An 18,453-nucleotide genomic window follows, 5' to 3' on the forward strand; every position below is an offset into this window, starting at 1 on the left:
TGCTTTTTGAATACATTGAGGGAGACAGCAGTATAGATGGAGGTGGGCAGCCTGTTCCACCAACCCAGAACCACACAGGAAAACAGTCTGGATTGAGACTTAATGCCACATAGGGATGGCACCACCAGATGCTGTTCCCTGGAAGACCTGAGTGGGCGAGAAGGAGCACAGCACTTCACCAGTGTCTCCATATACTCAGGTAGGTGCTGACCCATTGACTACTCTGTATGCAGTCATCAGGGATTTGAACTTAATGTGTGCTACTAAAGGGGGCGAATGTAGCGACCTGGAGAGAGGAGTGACATGTGCCCGTCTCGGCTGGTTAAATACAAGACTGGCTGCTGCATTCTGGATCATCTGCTGCAGCCTGATAGCACACGCGGGCACTCCTGCCAGAAGTGAGTTGGAGAAGTCCTGGTGCGACAAGACCAGAGCCGGGACCAGAAGTTGTGCTGCATGCTGTCAGCTAAGCTCTGAAGTTGTGGATGTTGTACAGCGTGAACCTGCATGAACGAGAAACGGTAGAAATGTGGTTAGAAAAAGACAGCTGCTCATCCACCGCCACCCCAAGGGTGCATATTTGGTAGGTGTTAGTGACAGTGATGATCAGCTAAACTGGTTGGTGTCCTCTGTTCAATAAAATGAAGTTTGTCACAGCGCTGAACAGTGAAAATATGTTGCATGTAGCTTGAACATGCAAGTAAGAAGGTCATTGCGCTCTGTCCGCATAGCAGTACAACGACAAGCGTGAACAGAACCGCTGCATTCAAGCGACCGTTTACTGTTTTTCAGATGCTTTGAAGGAGGAATATCTTTATACTCTTAAAATGTCTTTCATTCTGACTGCCCAGATTCTTAAATATGCATTTATTATTGGTCACTCAATCTTTATATATGGATCTTTAATTTTTGGCAAAAGCCTTGTTTGAATTGAAATGCTAATACAATGAAATGGCTGGCTTGAGGCTTTTCTTGACATGGTGCAGATGCTGGTTTTCTGCGAGGTTTCTTGGCTTTAGGTCAGGCTCTATGAATTATTGCGCGAGGAGCCTCTTTGGAGTAAGGAATGTGCAGCTGCGCTGGAGGGGAGTGAACTGGGCAAGCGGATGCAGGCCTGCATCCATTAAAGGTCAATAGGTGACCAAAAGTGAACCCTGTGGCGTTGAGGCAGGCAGCAGTCCACATCTTTGGTGAAATCGGCACAAATTCTGACATATCAGCGTTTTCTGTTGGAGCCATTGTGCACACACTAGGCAGAAGGATTGACTGCTCATCTTTCTCACATTTGCTTTCCTTTAGTCTACAATGGTCAGCTACTCCATGGCCTCTGTGCCAGCCATGATGTTATCATGCCATGAACATCGTGTCTCCAGGGTTCAGTTACTTCAGCACCCCCAGCAAATCTGACAAACGACAGGCGACCATTCAGTCCAATGGACTCACTTGTTTAGCTAAGCTGTCCCAATACCTCATGCAGACCCTAATTAAAGTGAAGGGTTCTGCTTCATCTTCCGGTCATTTGTTCCCAGTTCCCAGGTTTCTTTCTTTAGGGCTGTGTATCCCATCTTATATTTATAATCGATGCTCCTTTTGCCCATGAGTAGCACTTGGCACTTTTCTACATGAAACTGCATTTTCCAAGTGTTGACCCAGTTCTGAAGATTTTCCCGGTCTTTTCTTTTATTATTATTTTATTTTTTTGCGGCCTCATCAGTATCTGCTATTCCTCCAGTTTTACAGCCATCTACAAATTTCACAAGTTTACTAAGAATAGCAGAATCTGAATCATTAAATAAATCATTAAAAAAAGTGACGGTCCAAAAACAGAAGACCAAGGGATGAGTCCATTCTCCTCTTCTCAGTACTCTTTGTATCCTGTCGGTTAATTAAATAAGAGATTCACTTTGGCAGGTCACCTCTGATGAGTGCCGCTAGCCAGAGTGTCGTCATTAAGAAACGTCCAGGTGTTTACAGAGCAGCGGCCTTTTGCTGTCCACGGATGTTATTTCCCGGTCCAGCCAGGGTTTCTTGACTCGGTGGAAGAATATTTGCGACTTGTAGTTTCCAGGCTTAAGACAGTCGGTGGCTCCTCTGCCCGGATGCCGAGCGGTGACTTCGAAGATGCTCAGCGCCGTCCAGTTCTAAGACACGCGTCCGGATATCCAGCTACAGGCAGCTTTGCCTCTCACCTGACGCCGACCGTGTCCAGACTTTCCTTGATCCCCGCTGATTGTCCGCCGTCTTATCGCTTTGTCCGGCAGCGCGGGAGCTCGTCAACGACCGGCGGCGCGACTTAACGGGTTAAACGTGAGGCACAACTTCGACAAGCCACAATCGAAATTCCTCCGCAGAGGCAAAGTAGTGCGCGTATCCCGTGGCGAGCGCCCTGGCCGGCCTGCTGCCGCCTCAGGTGGATCTCGTGGTCAGCGGTGGTCCGTGCCTAGTTGCCTATAGGACGCCCCCTCCCCACCGCCGCAGCCACCGCCTCCTCCTGTTGCCCCTCCCTCGCCCGCTCGTCCTGTCGCCGCGGCCCCTCCTGTCGCCGCGGAAGGAGACGCCACAAGCCGTAGCACCCAAAACTTCGCCTTCGCTCTGACTTTCTTTTAGGTGAAAACTGATTTTTGGAGATTTGCGCTTAATCTGCGGAACTGGACTCTCGGCGAAGTCGCGGCGCCCCAGGAGCCCTATGAGGCGAGCGCGGAGACGATGAACCATCCCGGGCTGCTTTTGGGGCACTTTTCGCTGCTTTTAAGCTCGATCTGGCTGGCGGTCGGTGAGTGAAGAAGTTGTCGCGAGTCGAGGCGCGCGGGTAGGAGGCGGAGTGGGGGGGCGCGAGCGAGGCAGGCCCTGCATGCGCGCGGGGCTGTGCTGGCCCAGATGTGGCAGATGTCGTTGGACGGTCGGGGACACCACCGGCGCTGGACGTGTTTGTCACGGGCGTCGATCGTGAGCCTCCGAGTGTATGGGGCCGTTTGGATGAGCGCAGCGTCGGGGTGAAGCCGTCGACAGGAGAGCCGGGCCGCCGGAGATACGTGGAGCTTTTGGCACGCATCACTGGTGAAAAGAAAGATGAGGAGTTTCGGCCACTGTCAGATTTGAGAAGAGGCAGAGCCTCGGGGAGCGAGCAAAGAAAGAAAAAGAGGATACGGAGTTTAGTAGAGCCGTTAGTGCTAACCAAGTGTGAGGCTAGAGAGAGGTGAAGAGCTTCAGGACAAGAAGCAGAAGCTCCAGGGCATCAATCCTGAGCAGGAAGATGATGATGATGATGGGTAGCTCAGGGGATCTGTTAGAGATGATGGAAATGTAAGATGTATGGGGCCCGAAATGAAAGAGTTTAACTGCTGACTATGAATAAGTCACTGGGGCACACATTGGCACTAAGGACCAGTGAGAGAGTAGGTGGGCATGGATTGACAGTGTGCTTGACCTGATCCCCCAGGCGCTATCCAGGTGAAGTGCGGCTTGAACTTGACCACTAAATGTGGCCATACCTGTCTTGAACGAGGCAGTGCCCTAACAAGGACTTTTCTCTTGCACATTTGCCATGAAATGTAGTGGGAATTTAGTTTGTCACTTAACAGACTGGATGTGGTAAATGTTAGTTTTGTTTATGGAGTCCTAATCTTGATCCACTCGACACTTATTGGTGTAATATGAGCATTTGGGTTACAGCAAGACTTAATGAGGGTGGCCCACTGTTGCTCTGTGTTGTCATTCGTATCCAGTGCCATAGTGGCTGCTGCCGACTTCAAACATCTTTCAGGCAGGCCTTGTGTCGTGGTGGCGAAGGGCAGTCTGACCTGAGCAAATCGGTTTACCAAGAGTTTAACAACAGTTAGAAGTGGTATCTGTACACCTCAAGTGTCTTGATGTACAGTAATGTGTGGTTGAGAAAGGCGCTATATAAAAGATTGTTTGTTGTTTGATTGGGAAGTGGCAGCGTGTCTCGACTTTTCTCCCTGTGACCCTGGATATGCTCATGTCACCTGTGTGTGTGTGTGTGCGTGCTGGACCATCAGTTATGATGTCTGTTAGGCTTTTTCTCTGAATTCACTGTCTTAATCTTCTTTATTTATTTATCTGGTTTAGTACAATGCTATATACTGTATACCCTGACGTTCTTTTTTTAAACTCTGTGAAGTGCCTTGAGGATGGGAATATAAATAAAATGAGTTATTATTATTATTATTATTATTATTATATGGTGAAGTTGAACAACAAGCAAAACTGTCTTGGTGTTTTGTTTAGTCGCATGGCCTTTGATTGTTGCTTATCTAGTAGTGGAAAATACAGGCAACCAGAGTCAATAATAGCTTGAATCGGACCAAAATAGTCCAGTCTGGTTTGGCTCAGTTGAGGAAGCTCATTAGCAAGTGAGAATTAGTGGGCCAGATGGCCATGGGTGTCACTGACACTGCTAAGATATTGAGGCTCAGGTAGCAGGAAGAATGTCAGGATTCCATCAGCCTTGAGACGATGAGCTTCTCGGAGCCATCAGGGCTGAGGTTCAGGGGTCTGGCACGAGTGAGAGGAGAGGCGGATGCGGTGGCACTGGCACACTCCCATCGGCGAGTGGCTGTGTGGCCTTAGCTTACATCTCCATGAAGCCACTGCCCGTCTCTGGTTTGCTCTTAGCTTCTCCTCCGATGCAGTAGCAGTCTGACCGTGCTCGTAGGCCTGGTGGCAACTTCAGCAGCTCTGCAGTGAGCCGATGACGCTGCTCTGGCGCTGTCGGCAGAGACCGGTTGTGCGTGTTTCACAACCGGTCAGGAGGCACTCTGGGGTGCGTTTGCCCGAAGCTCTGTGTGACAAGCCTGGTCTTGTCTCGCCTCATTCTGCCCCTCAAATTGGATCTTGTGAGAAGCAGTGCACCCAGTTGCCAGTGCTGTCAAGATGCTCCTTTCTGTCATGTTTGCAGTTGAACTTGGCATGCAGCAAATGAGCCCTCAGACAGGAAGTAGCAGTGAAGTGAAAATAGCAGCAGAGAAAGGAAGTCGCAGAGAGGAGAGAAATGTAAGACGCTGTTTGCTTTGTAGCAAATATTTTCATGGGCTGCTAGTGAGACTTTCTCTTCTCAGTGTCCCCTGTAGGCTGACCGACCCCATGAGTTGGCATCAGAAAAGAAATGTGCTTTTTCTTTTATTTCTTAGGAGGATCCTTGTGGAGTGTAATTAGAGAGGAACAGTTTCCAGATGCTTGTGTGTTTTTAATTGAGGGGCGGCGAGGAGGTTCTGTGTGTGTGTGTGTGTGTCTGTGTGTGTGTGTGCGCTCCGTCTATTGAGGGAGATGGACAGCGGCATTCAGTGGCCTCTCTACGTCGAGTATGTGGATTGTTGGATGTCACTTTGTATTTTTCATAAGTGGCAGAGCCCTGTCAACCGTGTGTGTGTGTGTGTGTGTGCGTGATGGGGTACTTCAGAGCTCCTTCCACACCCCAAATACGGCTTAGTTTGATTGGCATCTCTACTTTGGCTCAGTGTGTGTGTGTGAGCACATTACATGAGTGGGCCCTGCAGTGGACCGATGTGTCCACCTTGCTACTTTTGTGGCTAGAATAAGATGGCCTCTTAACTGGACTGGCCCAGTCCTGAAGATGACCAGGTGGATTCCCAGTATACGTAACAGTGCAGTGAATGGCTACTTTATCAGAATACATGGAACTGTTTGTTAGCATAAATTTGCCAAAGAGGGTTGCTGGTGGGCCTTTTTGGCAGCACTGGGCACCTGGCAGGAAGCAGCTTTGGACAGGGCAGGGCACCAGTGGGGTTAGGGGCACCTGGGTAACCAGAGGAAAATCCACACAGACATTGGCAGAACTTGCAGACTCCATACACATTCCGGCGTGTTCTGGAATTCCAGCCCAGGGCTCCCAGTTTCTGAGATGGTGACATTAATGACGGCGGCGCCGCCACCAGAAGTTCTGTGACTGTGACTTAGAGGGGTCAGTGGAGTGTAATCTGATTTGTCTTTTGAGGTCGGTGTGGTGGGCCTCTTGCTCTCAGTGGGGTTCAGGTCAGAGGTCACATTTTGATACCTGAGCGCCACTGCCTTGCTATGCATCATGGATGACGTGTGTGCTCGTTGTGATTTGTTTCCTGTCGGGGCGGCTTGTGCTTTTGTAGGCAGTTCTCGGTCTGAAGTATTTCTGTCTCTTTTCTCCCCACAGGTCTGCAGTGTCGTGATGGCGTGTGCCCCTATGGTAAATGCGTCACCTATGACAATGGCACTAGCGAATGCAGGTAAGTAGGGGTTTGGCTGGCACACGGACATCCTGCCGTTGAGAGTCTGAGTGTTTGCTTGGTGTCTCTCTGTTTTAGGCCAGCTTGATTATTGCGTCACACAGCAGCTACGCATGTTCATTTCCTCTTCTCTGGAACTTCCAGACTGCCTTTTACCCAACAGCTGCCCTTCTGCCCATAGGCGGGTGGCTGAGTGTCACTTCCTGTACGTTTGCTTGCTGACATTTTTAAAGTGAATCAGGAAGTGATTTAGGCACCAGGAGGCGTGCTGATTGCGAGAGCCAGTCTGCTCACGTCAGGTGTCTGCATCGATGACCCAGTCAGTCTCTTCTCTGTTGTTCATAGGTGTGAGCCAGGAAGTCTGGGAGAAAACTGCAAACTCAGAGACCCCTGCAGTCCTGACTTCTGCCAGAATGGCGGCAGCTGCTCATCAGTTGAAGTGAAGGGTACCGTGAAGACCACCTGCAGCTGTACTTCGGGATTCACAGGGCGCTACTGTGAGAGCCGCGTGAATGCCCCCTGTGACCCAGGTAAGTCCCGGATTTCTATGCAGCAGACAGACAGGACGTGAATTTGAGAAGCGCCCATTTTACTTCAAGATTCCACTTAGTTTGACTTAAAAAAAAAAAATGGCACAAACTGAAATGAAAGGCCAGTTCTGCTGCAGTGTCTTTAAAAATCGTGTGAGTTTTGAAACAAAAATGCAATATTTGCACCTGTGTTCAGAGTAAGCAACAAATGCTGGGCAGTTTATCTTTTATTGTCACAAAGCTGACAAGTCAGGATGGGAGACGAGCAACTGACTATGAAGAAACTAATGCTGAGCTCAGCTTTGATACGGAAACGAGAGTCTCTGCATCCATCTTGTGAATGGAATGGACCTTCAGTAGTGGCAAGTAAAAATGGAGGCAAAGTTCTGTCATTCCTGTTGACATGCATTGCTTACTAAAGTAAAAGTCACGTCAAAGCAGCATCAGGAGCTGAGCCGGCGTAGAAGCTTTGGACCACTCAGACTGGGTAGGTATTAGTTACGGAGACCTGCTGGGCACCAAGTGGCAAACACCCAGTTTGTCACACTGTTAGGATCCTGGAGCCTCCATGCGTTCAGCAGCTTTAGTGTTGTGAAAGCCCAACTGGCCCAGATCTGAAGAGTCAGGAAGTGTCAGCTGTGTGGACGCTGATAGAGGACATTCACCGCTGCAGTTAAGGCCACTTTCTTCTAGATGAGACCAAAAAAACATCCAGTCGCTTATGTGAGCAAACACTGCGGTACTGAAATAACGAAAGGGGAGGCAGACGCCATCACGCCTTCACGTTTTCTGACAATAGTTAATGTTCTTAATTTATTAAAGCAGCAGCAACCATGTGAAGTGGCAGTAATGCGGCTGTTGGTTTCAGAAACACTGTCCCCAATCGTGGAGTAGTACTGTCACAGTTACTGAATAAGCCTGTCATCACTGAGCTTGTGACCGCGCTGCATGCACCATTCAGAGTCTCTGCCGGAATTGGAATTCAAGTTGGTTTAAAGTGTCGGAATAAACGATGATGGGCTTGGGGGAGGAAAAAGCCAATGAAGAGCAATGTCTTGGTACTTGGTGCCACCCAGCTTTTATTTTTACATTCTGTAGACATTTTGAAGTTCCCACTTGTGACCTTCCTGCTCTGTTAAGGTCACAGGAGTTTCTGCTCAGGCTTTTGGGAGGTGGCTGTTGATTAAATAAAATAAAATGCAAGCTAAGCACGTTAGGTAAGTATCGCACAGCTCCTAGTAGAAACTTGACCCCAAAAAAGCAATTTCTGACTAAACAGAGTGCATTTCTTATGTTATACGATTGTAAAAGGTCAGTGTTACCCTAAAAATCAGAAAATTCAGATTTTGCCTGCATTATCCCATTAGGAGCGCCCACTTTGTAAGGCACTCGCATAAAAATTTCAGCCTGGGAAACTCGTATTTTCTGTTAATCTGAAGAGTGTGGCCTGCTCAGGATTAGGGTTAGTCAGTCATTGGTGCCCTCCAGTTAGCATCGACATTGAAGGAGCGACAGGCCTCTGCCACCAGAGCTCTCGCCGTATCGGTGCCACACAATGTGTGCAACCAGACATCTTGAAAAGAATGAGCTGCCATCTACTTTGACTCGGCCCGTCAGTGACTTGGGACCACCGAATGTACATTCGTGATGAACCGTTGGAGCCGAATTGTCTTTCTTATAACCCCAGAAGGAGTGAGGGAGGATGTGTTAGGCCGTGCATTTCACTTGTTGAAGGGCACCAGTCTCACATTAGTTAACATGCTTTTACTTGATGTGATTGTTCTCTATCTGTCATTTATCTGTGGGTTTTCATAGACAAAAGGAAGAGTTTTCATTGTTATGGAATTAACACAATTTTATTTGTCATTAGTTAAATATCATTTGTCACTGTAACGCCTGTGCCATTGTCCTTGAAGTGTGACTGAGCAATGATTGTTTTGTGAAAGTGCAAATGCTTCCATTACTCTGAGAATAAAGCAAATGTCTTGTGGACAAACATGAGAAAAAAATACTCATTGTCCTTTAAGACATGGGCCGGTCAAGGCATTGAGGTGACATTTATGATGAGTACAGACTGAGAATCTTCTAGTAATTGAGGTCCAGGGTTTGTACGCCTTCTGGCTCCTTCTTTTTTCTACCTTCATATCATGTTGGTCCTGATAGCAGATGAGGTCCCAATATCCCTGTACTTCATTCCCCCCTCCTTTTTAATTTTTCCCACTTTAGGCCAGTGGCATCCTATCCTTCAAAAACCCAAATTGTACTTGACTTCTCATAAAGGTGGTGCTAAGCCATTGGCCACTGATTCCGTCACTTGTATCCCTCAAATGTCCTTGGCTCTTTGCTCCATATGTCTTGGGTGTTCCCAGTCTCTGTTTGCTGGATTGATGTCTCTAACTGTTCCTCATCTCCTCTCTTCACTCTCTTAATGTTTCCCTTTTATTCCCTGTGTTTCTCCTCCTGGCCCTCTCTGCTCTTTTATCCAGCAGAGGTTATTCTGTGTGGGGGCCATCACCACAAAACTAATCTCAGCCTCTCTCTTGAATTCTGTCTGTGAACTTCTGGGAATCTCTTTTTACTTTAATCTGATTTGGAACTTTTGGCTGCATGGATCGATGGATCATCAGGCTCCAGTACAGAGAAGTGGCAGGCTGCTTTGTGCTTGTTGGGGAGCTGGTTGGCTGCTGGGACGGGTAATTCCGCTTATCTTGATCCCTTCCTGATTCTTCTCTCACCCTTACGGCTTGCGTGATTGTGTTAATCTGGCCTCACTTACAGTCGGTCCTTTAACAGGCTTAGCATTAGGGTTAGGGTGTCACGTCAAACAGGCTGATTTATGCCCTGAGTGATCCCCGATTGTGTGGCTCTGCTATTAACCCTGTAAGAGTCATTTGCTGGTTAGTAAGGTTGTGTTAAGTTGATAGAAGTATTTTCTTGGCTATGTTAAAATGTTTGTCTAGATATTAATGCATAGTCTATGGAGATTCGATTCTAACACCACAAGCCAAACTGAAGTGAAATGTTTGAATTATTTCTTGTCCCTCTGACTTCCGATTAGTCCCAGTTTATGATCTGCCTTAGTGTGGGTTGGTAAGGCATGGCGGGCACACTGTTTTCAAACCGTATCATATTGAATGTGCCATGTGTATAGAACATACTGAATGTATTAAGTGCAGCTCAGGTAAGTTTGCCACTGAGAAATTAAGACAGCCTTTATACATAGAAAGTAACTGAAGAGAAAGCTAAGTTTGTAGATTTTTTTTTCCTCTTTTGCCTTTTATCCTGCTTGTGTAAGAACATTTTCTCTGTTTTTTGTGCGAACGGTTTTGCTTTGAATTTTCACTAAACCTTTTATTGGACAGAGACATTTCTTTTCTTACACGTTTGACTCCTGCCGGATGCTGCGTTGCCAGCTCAGCAGCTGCTTGATTTTGGGAACCTGGGAAAGACGCAGCTACAAACCTGATATGTGCGGGTTTTGTGTTTACTGATTTGCACTTTTTCTTTTACTGAACACAGGATGGCGGAGACTAAATTTAGCATATGCACGTGTTAAGATGAATCTCTGATGATCACCTATTATTCTTCCTGAGACTGAATTCCCCCTTTTGATATTATTGGCCTAAAAAAGTAAACTTTCTCAACTGTCTTGTGTGTCTTTGCTGCTCTTTTGTGTCCCCATAACTCACCAGGCAGTCTAAACATGTCCTGTGTTCTGTAGATCCTCCAGGCAGCACTGTGACCCTCTTTCTATTACGTTCTGGTTAAGGTCAACCGTGTAAATTGGAGGACCCCTGCTTATCTCAGCCTTGCTTGAACAACGGCGCTTGTTCTGCTGCTTCTGGGGGACGCTTCACTTGCGCCTGTCTTGACGGCTACACCGGGGAGCGCTGCGAGGTGGACCGCGATGAATGTGCTACCGGAGTGACCTGCCGCAACAAGGGCACCTGTGTCAACTTGCCGGGGTCTTACACGTGTCAGTGCCCCCCTGGTTTCACAGGGAGACGCTGTGAGGAAATCTTCACATCCTGCTCCCCTTCACCTTGCATGAACGGTGGGACGTGCCGCTCCACTGGCGCCCTCTCCTACGAGTGCCACTGCCTCCCAGGTAGGCTTTGGGGGAAAGGGTTTTTGGTCTGCATGCACTTTTTTAATTCTTGTTGCCTGTAGTGTATGGCAGATGAAGTAACGTCAAGAATGAGTTGAGTCCACTGTATTTGGTTTATCAAATATCTACATAAAGCAATAAAGCTGTGCATGAAATTGTCTTCATTCAGTGAGCCGTCCCTTCCGAGTAAACCAGGAGCGTTGCGCAGCACAGCGCAGTTGAATGAAATGATCTAAGGGTACCCCCTAGTGGTGGCAGTGGGTAGGCACAGTGGACTTGATGCTGTCTGAATAGATGGCTTTGTGCTCTCACACATTTCCACACTTTCCCTCCTCAGGTTTTAATGGAACAGACTGTGAAATCAACATTGATGACTGCGTGCAGCACCATTGCAAAAATGGTGGTACCTGTGTTGATGGACCGAATACATACAACTGTCAGTGTCCACCACATTGGACAGGTGAGTGGTGATGCTTCAGGTGATAGTCACTTTATGTTGTCCACAGTCCAGTCTACGCCATACTGTGTCACGTGAGGGCAAAGAATGGCAGGTTTGTATCCCAGCTGTTATTTAAGAGAACAAATGTGCAACCGGATGAAAAGTTGAGGATTAAGGCCTTTCTTAAAAACAGGTGTGAGCCTAGCGTGCATGCTGTCTCCTCCATACTCATTCAGCGATGTGCGTTCAGTGCCTGGCATCACTTCACATACGGTACTCTTTGAAGCCTATAGCAGCTTTCACACAAGCGTGCCGAGCAAGTCACATGTCACCCTGGCTGTGCGTAGTCTTCTTCACAGACGCAGACAGAACTCCATATTGTGTGTGCTGTTCACAATGACAGCCCGCTTTCATTGTACTCGACTTCAGTGTCCGCCTCACTCAGTCACCCTGATTTTCAGACGTGCTGTCCTCCTCTTTTTCCTGACTCCAACTCGCCCGACTGGGGCAGCGCACTTTTTGGTTTATTTTTGCACTGTATTGGTACAACAGTAGCACATCTGGAAAGCATTTGTCTAAAGAACTGATACTTTCGATACCAAGAGGAATTACTCCAGAAAGCACAGTAATACTTGAGGAAATCGTGAGTAAGAAGTAAAATAAAAACGAATCATGGTGGTGAATGATGCAGGCGCCACATGTTGAAAAGAAGAACACAAGTCATGTGTAGAAATACTTTGTCTTCAAGGTTGGAGAATTTCAGTGTGTGACTGAGGGAATTGTGCTTATTATTTAAAACACACACACACACACAAGCTTTCATTATTACCACTTTTATTGCATTGCGGAGTGAGTGAGTGAGTTCATAAATAGCTTCATGCGTGCTCTGTGAGCTTAGTAATGTGACTCATCAGGGGTTCAACTTGTAACGTCACAGAACTGTAAGACGAGACAGAATGCTACGCAGACCCCAGAAAGGAACGGGGGCTTTGCATTCATTCTCTGAAGTGTGTTTTAAACATCCATTCGTTTTCTAGCTGCTTTCTACAGTTTAAGGTCACGGAGGAAACGTCGCATTCACCAGGCGCTCTTCTGCATATAGGACTGCGCACACTAGCAATGTGAAAGTCCAGCGGCTATTTGGCTTGACCATCCTGGCGATGTGATGAGCTGCTCCATTTGTTACTTCCAAAGTAAAATGTATTTATAATGCGATTATGCCAGAACAACGTTCTTCATTGCTAAATATGGATATGCTAATGCTGCGTCATTCATTTGGTTTTTGAAGCCAAACTAATGTCCACTCATGTAATCCCTAAAAGGTGACAAATGTAGTGAAAGCCCATATGTCACATACTGTACTTCAAAGAGACGTTTGGCTTTGCTGAGGTTAAGATGCGGACAATTCTCTTTGCACCAAGAAACAACGCTCTCCATCCTTCTCAATTCACCCCGTAATGTCATCAGAGATTTGTACAAGTGACCTGACCGGCTGTTGTATTGATAGTCAGAGGTGTACGGAGTGAAGAGAAAGGCAGGCAGGCAGGCAGGCCTGCACCACTCCGTGTGGTGCTGCAGTGTGGCTCACATCGGTATCGGTCCTTGAGTCTCACCCAACAGAGAGTCCATTATCCAGGACGCCACACTCTCACCCACCTACTTATCTCTAAGCTTAGCTCTTAACAGGGCTGGCTGACTAGTACTGAAAGTACTGGAGAAATCCAAAAACACAATCCTCTCAGTGCTACCAGCTTTGCCCAGGTGTCAGTAAGCCTTGCGGAGCAGATAGATAATTGCATCCTCCACACCAGTCTTTGTCTGATAGGCAAACTGCAGTGGGTCTAGGTGGTCCACCACAAGAGGACTCGTATAGTCCAGTACCAGCCTGTCAAAGGTCTTCATAACGTGAGACGTGAGTGCCACTGGTCTGTAGTCCTGAGGTGAGGAGGCACCTGCCTTCTTTGGAACAGGAACAATGCATGGTGTTTTCCACAACAGTGGCACTTTCTGGAGCCTTAGTTAGCTTAAGCCTGAGTATCCCATTGTCTGTGTAACTCTGTGAAACTTAAACTTTATTCAAATTACACAAACACTTGTGTTGATTTGCCATTAACATTCATTTTGGGCCAGTGGCATCCCATCCTTCAAAAACCCAAATTGTACTTGACTTCTCATAAAGTTGGTGCTAAGCCATTGGCCACTGATTCCGTCACTTGTATTCCTCAAATGTCCTTGGCTCTTTGCTCCATATGTCTTGGGTGTTCCCAGTCTCTGTTTGCTGGATTGATGTCTCTAACTGTTCCTCATCTCCTCTCTTCTCTCCCTTAATGTTTCCCTTTTATTCCCTGTGTTTCTCCTCCTGGCCCTCTCTGCTCTTTTATCCAGCAGAGGTTATTCTGTGTGGGGGCCATCACCACAAAACTAATCTCAGCCTCTCTCTTGAATTCTGTCTGTGAACTTCTGGGAATCTCTTTTTACTTTAATCTGATTTGGAACTTTTGGCTGCGTTGATCGATGGATCATCAGGCTCCAGTACAGAGAAGTGGCAGGCTGCTTTGTGCTTGTTGGGGAGCTGGTTGGCTGCTGGGACGGGTAATTCCGCTTATCTTGATCCCTTCCTGATTCCATTGTCTGTGTAATTTGAATAAAGTTTAAGTTTCACAGAGTTACACAAACACTTGTGTTGATTTGCCATTAACATTCATTTTCGAAGACTGGCTTTTACAGCAACCGTTCCCATCTGCACCCATGCTGATTGTTCTTGACTTGTGCTTAAAACTTTGCCTACTCTCTTTGCAGGCCAGCTCTGTGATGAGGATGTGGATGAGTGCAAGCTGCAGCCCAACGCTTGTCAAAACGGGGGCACATGCCACAATGAAGATGGTGGGCACAGCTGTGTCTGTGTCAATGGCTGGATTGGTGATGACTGCAGCATAAATTTTGACGATTGTGCCGAGGCCTCCTGCACAGAAGGGTCTACGTGCATTGATAGAGTGGCGTCTTTCTACTGCATCTGTCCACCCGGAAAAACAGGTAGGAGGTGAATGGCTCACCTGAAGCAGTAGCATGAGCAGACGTACAAGTACGTGCATGGATCTGAATGGAATGGCGGTGGGATTTGTAAGTACATTTCTTCTTGTGACAGGACTGCTGTGTCATTTGGATGATGCCTGCTACAGCAACCCCTGCCAGACTGGGGCGATGTGTGACACCAACCCGGTCAATGGCAAATATATCTGCACCTGCCCCAATGGGTACAAGGGCACAGCCTGCAATGAAGACATTGACGAGTGTGCGTTGGGTAAGTGGAGCCGAAATTAAAGAACAAAGATGTGTGAATAAAACCTAAATTTAAAGACATGCTGTGTACGGGAATAAGCAAACATACAGTGAGAAGAGAGAATAGAGGAGCCATTCGCCGACGAGAGTGTCTGGGGGGCTTCACCAAAGCATACAATGTCACTTTTAAAAGCTTGGGCCTTGAAAATGGACATTTAGATATTTGTAGTGTTCAAGCTGAGGGCTCACATTTGCAGTGAAATTCTATCTTGCATGCCTGACCCACATTTCTGACTAAATGTTTGGGTGCCTCTTAAATTCTTTTCTTTTTGGCAGCAGGCATTAATGCTTATCGTCTGTAAAATGCTCTTTAACATTTCAAAGACACAAGCAGTTCACTCCTCCTTGGTGGTGCCACTGTGGAGCTGGCAGCCATGCTGGCGCGGAGATTCCCCGCTACGGTGGGTTTTGTGGGTTCTGCATGTCTGCCTCCATGCAGCTCAGTGAGAGCAAGTGTGCCCTGTAATGGACCAGCCTCCCCGCCATTCCACTATATAAAGAAAAGAGTGCCACTCTCCACAGCGTGCTGCCTTCCGCCTGAAATGGTGGCTGTTTGCAAGTGTTACCAACTCCCAATAGTTCCTCTTACTCTACATGGAACAAGTCTCACACTTTTCGTTTAATTATTTCGGGACCACACCTGCAAATTAGCGAGTGGTTTATACAAAAGAATCTGCCAGGACTCCTTTTTTTTCTCACATTGTTTTGTACTGCAAGCCGCATTCCTTGCTGGCTGAGCTTTACTGTTGTGGTTTCGGGGTAGAGAGCTTCCTCCTTCCATTTTCAATATGTCACAGAACGACTGTGGAATGAGAAGCTTAAACCTCCTTGAGTCGCACAAGACTAGCATTAGCAGAGACCGTAGAAGACACACCCAGCGACGCTATGTTGTCAAGTGTTCTGTGCTCCTATTGGCAGGGCCGCCATTGGCATTGACTGATTTGTGATTCCTCTGACAGTGTAAGCAAAAAACCAAAAAGAAGAACGAACTTCGTCTGAATTAGGGTACTGTGAGCTGAACCACCTCTGCAGGTAGACATGACAGGGGCATCGCTATGTGGGATCAGCTTAAAGGGCGTTTGGAGTATCTTTGAGGGCCTGATTCCTTTAAAAAGGAGGATTCGTTCGAGGTGCCATTTGGGTACAAACATTTACGGAGCAGCTCGTAAAGATCTGCACGCCAGTGGCGAAATGAAATGTGTTTACTGTGGTGGAGGAAAAGACCGAGTTTGTATAGTCGGCTGAACAACAGCTAGACATAGTTGGGCTGCCCTTCTCACAGAGTATCAGATGAGGAAGCTCCTAAAAAAGGAATATCAGCTTTTATTTACGGTTATGTTTAATGAGAAAGAGGTGATGGATGCTTAACATTTGTAATGTTAAAGAGCAGGATGTGCGGGATCTCGGGTTAAGGAGCAAACAGGGTACTGGAGGAGCATTTGGACATCTGCTCTGAGTGCAACTTTAGATCCAGCAGCACAGCACCGGGGTAGGAAAATCTGAGCCAAAATGCATTGTGGAGGGGCGAGTGTAACAAGCGGGGGGGCGTCTGTGTTACTGATGGGCCGAGGCAGAGTAGATATGGAAGTGACATGGAAAAGGCCACAGTAGTCCCTAAGCCGTGTCAATTGAATCCCAAAAGTGACATACTCACTACTAGAGCTGTCAGAATGTATCTCCTGTGAATGGCGCTTTTATGTGGAATCACAGAGGACGGCAAAGACACACAAAGAAGCTGCTCCTTAACGCTCTGAGCTCCTCTGTGCCGGGGTAGCCAGTCTGTGAGCTGCTGCAAGCAGTGGGCTTCCCAGTGACTTCAGCCACCTCCCAAGTGCAGATCATCCATGTTAGGGGCCATTGCACATATGAAGAGGTTCTTCTCAGACTACAAGGCCGTCGTGGACGTGGCAGCTGGAAGGAGCTGTGGTTGAAAGACCCCACTGTGTTGTCCCTCTGCTGAAACAGTAGGTCATACCTCGCGTGTTTTCAAAGGGCCTTGATCTTGTCATTTTGGTCTGCCTGGAGTGTGCTTGGGATGTTCACATCTACCCAAAAATCTGTTCCAGAATCCGAAACAATTGCTCCAAACAAACTGGAAGTGAAAACACCTAAAGCTTTGAAAAATTCAATTAAAATTAAATAAAATAGTTCTACAAATTCTTAAGTTTGTATCGTTCTCTTCCAAGAATCTCACTACCCGTAACTAGATTACCAGGTTTAATAAGGCTTATGTGATGTGGTGGAGGACTTCTCTCAGTAACAGCACAGTTCCACAAAAATGGAGTACATCTTAGAGAAAACACTTGGCATAAATGCTTATCTAGTGTGAACACAGCCTCAAAGATGTGAATCCATACTCGGAAACATTGTCTGGTTTGAACCAGACCAGTCTGGTAAGTCGCTTTGGATTAGTGCCCTGCTGATCACAGCTGTTAGCTGCTCAGGGAGACACAGGAACTCAACAGAGGACTCCAACAGATCACAGACCCAGTTGATGTGAAGTTCTTCTCTTAATTGAGAATTTAGTTGCATTCTCTGCAAAATTGTTTGAAATTTCTTACTGTGATTTTTTTTTTTTTTAATGGTGCCTTATTTTGATTGTAAAATTTGCATATGCAAAAAGAAAGTTTTCAGTAACTTCTCAGACCGTTCATTTAGAAAGCAGCGAGATTTAACGTTGGCACAGGCAGAATTTCAGCAGCATACACTTCAGCTTATCCTACTACTGCCCATCTGGTGGGGTCAGGATGGACATTCTGGCCTCGGACACGTGGGACAACCTCCCTGGCAGGATGTTCCTGTGAATAAGGCTGTTAGTCCTGTGAAAGAGTGCAGACACTGTATCTGGTGAGGACCATCGTACTGAATAGCCCAAAGATGAAGCATGCCTCACAAGGACAATCAAATTGACCACAGTGACTTCCACCCATCAAACCACCCATTTGATGACCCAAATGTCCACCTCCGGGTCATGTCGCTGGAGCCTATCCCAGAAGGGACCCAAACCCAGACAGATCCCCTTTTATTACAAAGCGCACCTGCACATGTCCACACATTCGAATACTAATCAGGGCGAATTCAACTGTGGACCTGAAACTCGGGTCTTTGAGGAGTGGGAGCATCCAGAGAAGAACGGCACAGATGTGGGGAGCACAGGGACAGTCTACACAGCCTGTGATGAGGACTCTGTCTCTGAAGCCCTAACTGTTGTTCAGTCAGTCAATCCCAGCCAACACAGGGCGCAAGGCAGGAACAAACACCAGGCAGGGTGCCAGCCCATCTCCGGGCACGCACACACCAATGCACCTAACCTGCATGTCTTTGGACTGTGGGAGGGAACCCACGCAGACACGGGGAGAACATGCAAACTCCAACAGGGAGGACCCGGGAAGCGAACCCTTAAGGGTCTCCTAACTGCGAGGTGGCAGCACTACCACTGCGCCACCGTGCCGCCCCCTAACTACTGTTACTACTCATAATATTTATAAAGTGAAAAAATGCTATCTTAGTAATATGATTATTATTATGCAGTTTGAAGTTTAGATCCACAATAATGCCCAATTCAGTGATAAACTTCATGTCTAACTCCCTTACTTTTTTAATTTCTGCCAACAAGAAAAAAATCTTTATTTTTCCTTGTTTAGTTTGAGGAAGTGAGTGCTTATCCATTGTTTATGCTTCTAACAGCCTGGACATAAGTCACCTAGTGCTTTAGATAAGCAAAGTGGGGTGTCGTCTGCTTATCTGCCGTAGGTCACCTTGTGTTTGGAAATAATCTGGCATTATGGGAACATAGAT

The 18,453-nt window shown here is 47.1% G+C and overlaps 1 protein-coding gene across 1 annotated transcript in view; it reads left to right on the plus strand.

The window, feature by feature from the left end:
* The first annotated feature begins 2,541 nt into the window (after positions 1 to 2,541).
* The window catches only part of notch2 (notch receptor 2), a 38,953-nt gene continuing 23,041 nt past the window's right edge, over positions 2,542 to 18,453 (plus strand). The window contains exons 1-7 of the mRNA XM_039736060.1: positions 2,542 to 2,773; positions 6,167 to 6,239; positions 6,585 to 6,769; positions 10,539 to 10,877; positions 11,215 to 11,337; positions 14,116 to 14,349; positions 14,462 to 14,617. Coding sequence (XP_039591994.1) covers positions 2,707 to 2,773; positions 6,167 to 6,239; positions 6,585 to 6,769; positions 10,539 to 10,877; positions 11,215 to 11,337; positions 14,116 to 14,349; positions 14,462 to 14,617 — 1,177 coding nt within the window. The 5' untranslated portion in view covers positions 2,542 to 2,706. The remainder of the gene's footprint in view (positions 2,774 to 6,166; positions 6,240 to 6,584; positions 6,770 to 10,538; positions 10,878 to 11,214; positions 11,338 to 14,115; positions 14,350 to 14,461; positions 14,618 to 18,453) is intronic.

This window comes from Polypterus senegalus, chromosome 14 (assembly GCF_016835505.1).
Source record: "Polypterus senegalus isolate Bchr_013 chromosome 14, ASM1683550v1, whole genome shotgun sequence".
In the NCBI taxonomy this organism is placed as follows: Eukaryota; Metazoa; Chordata; class Cladistia; order Polypteriformes; family Polypteridae; genus Polypterus; species Polypterus senegalus.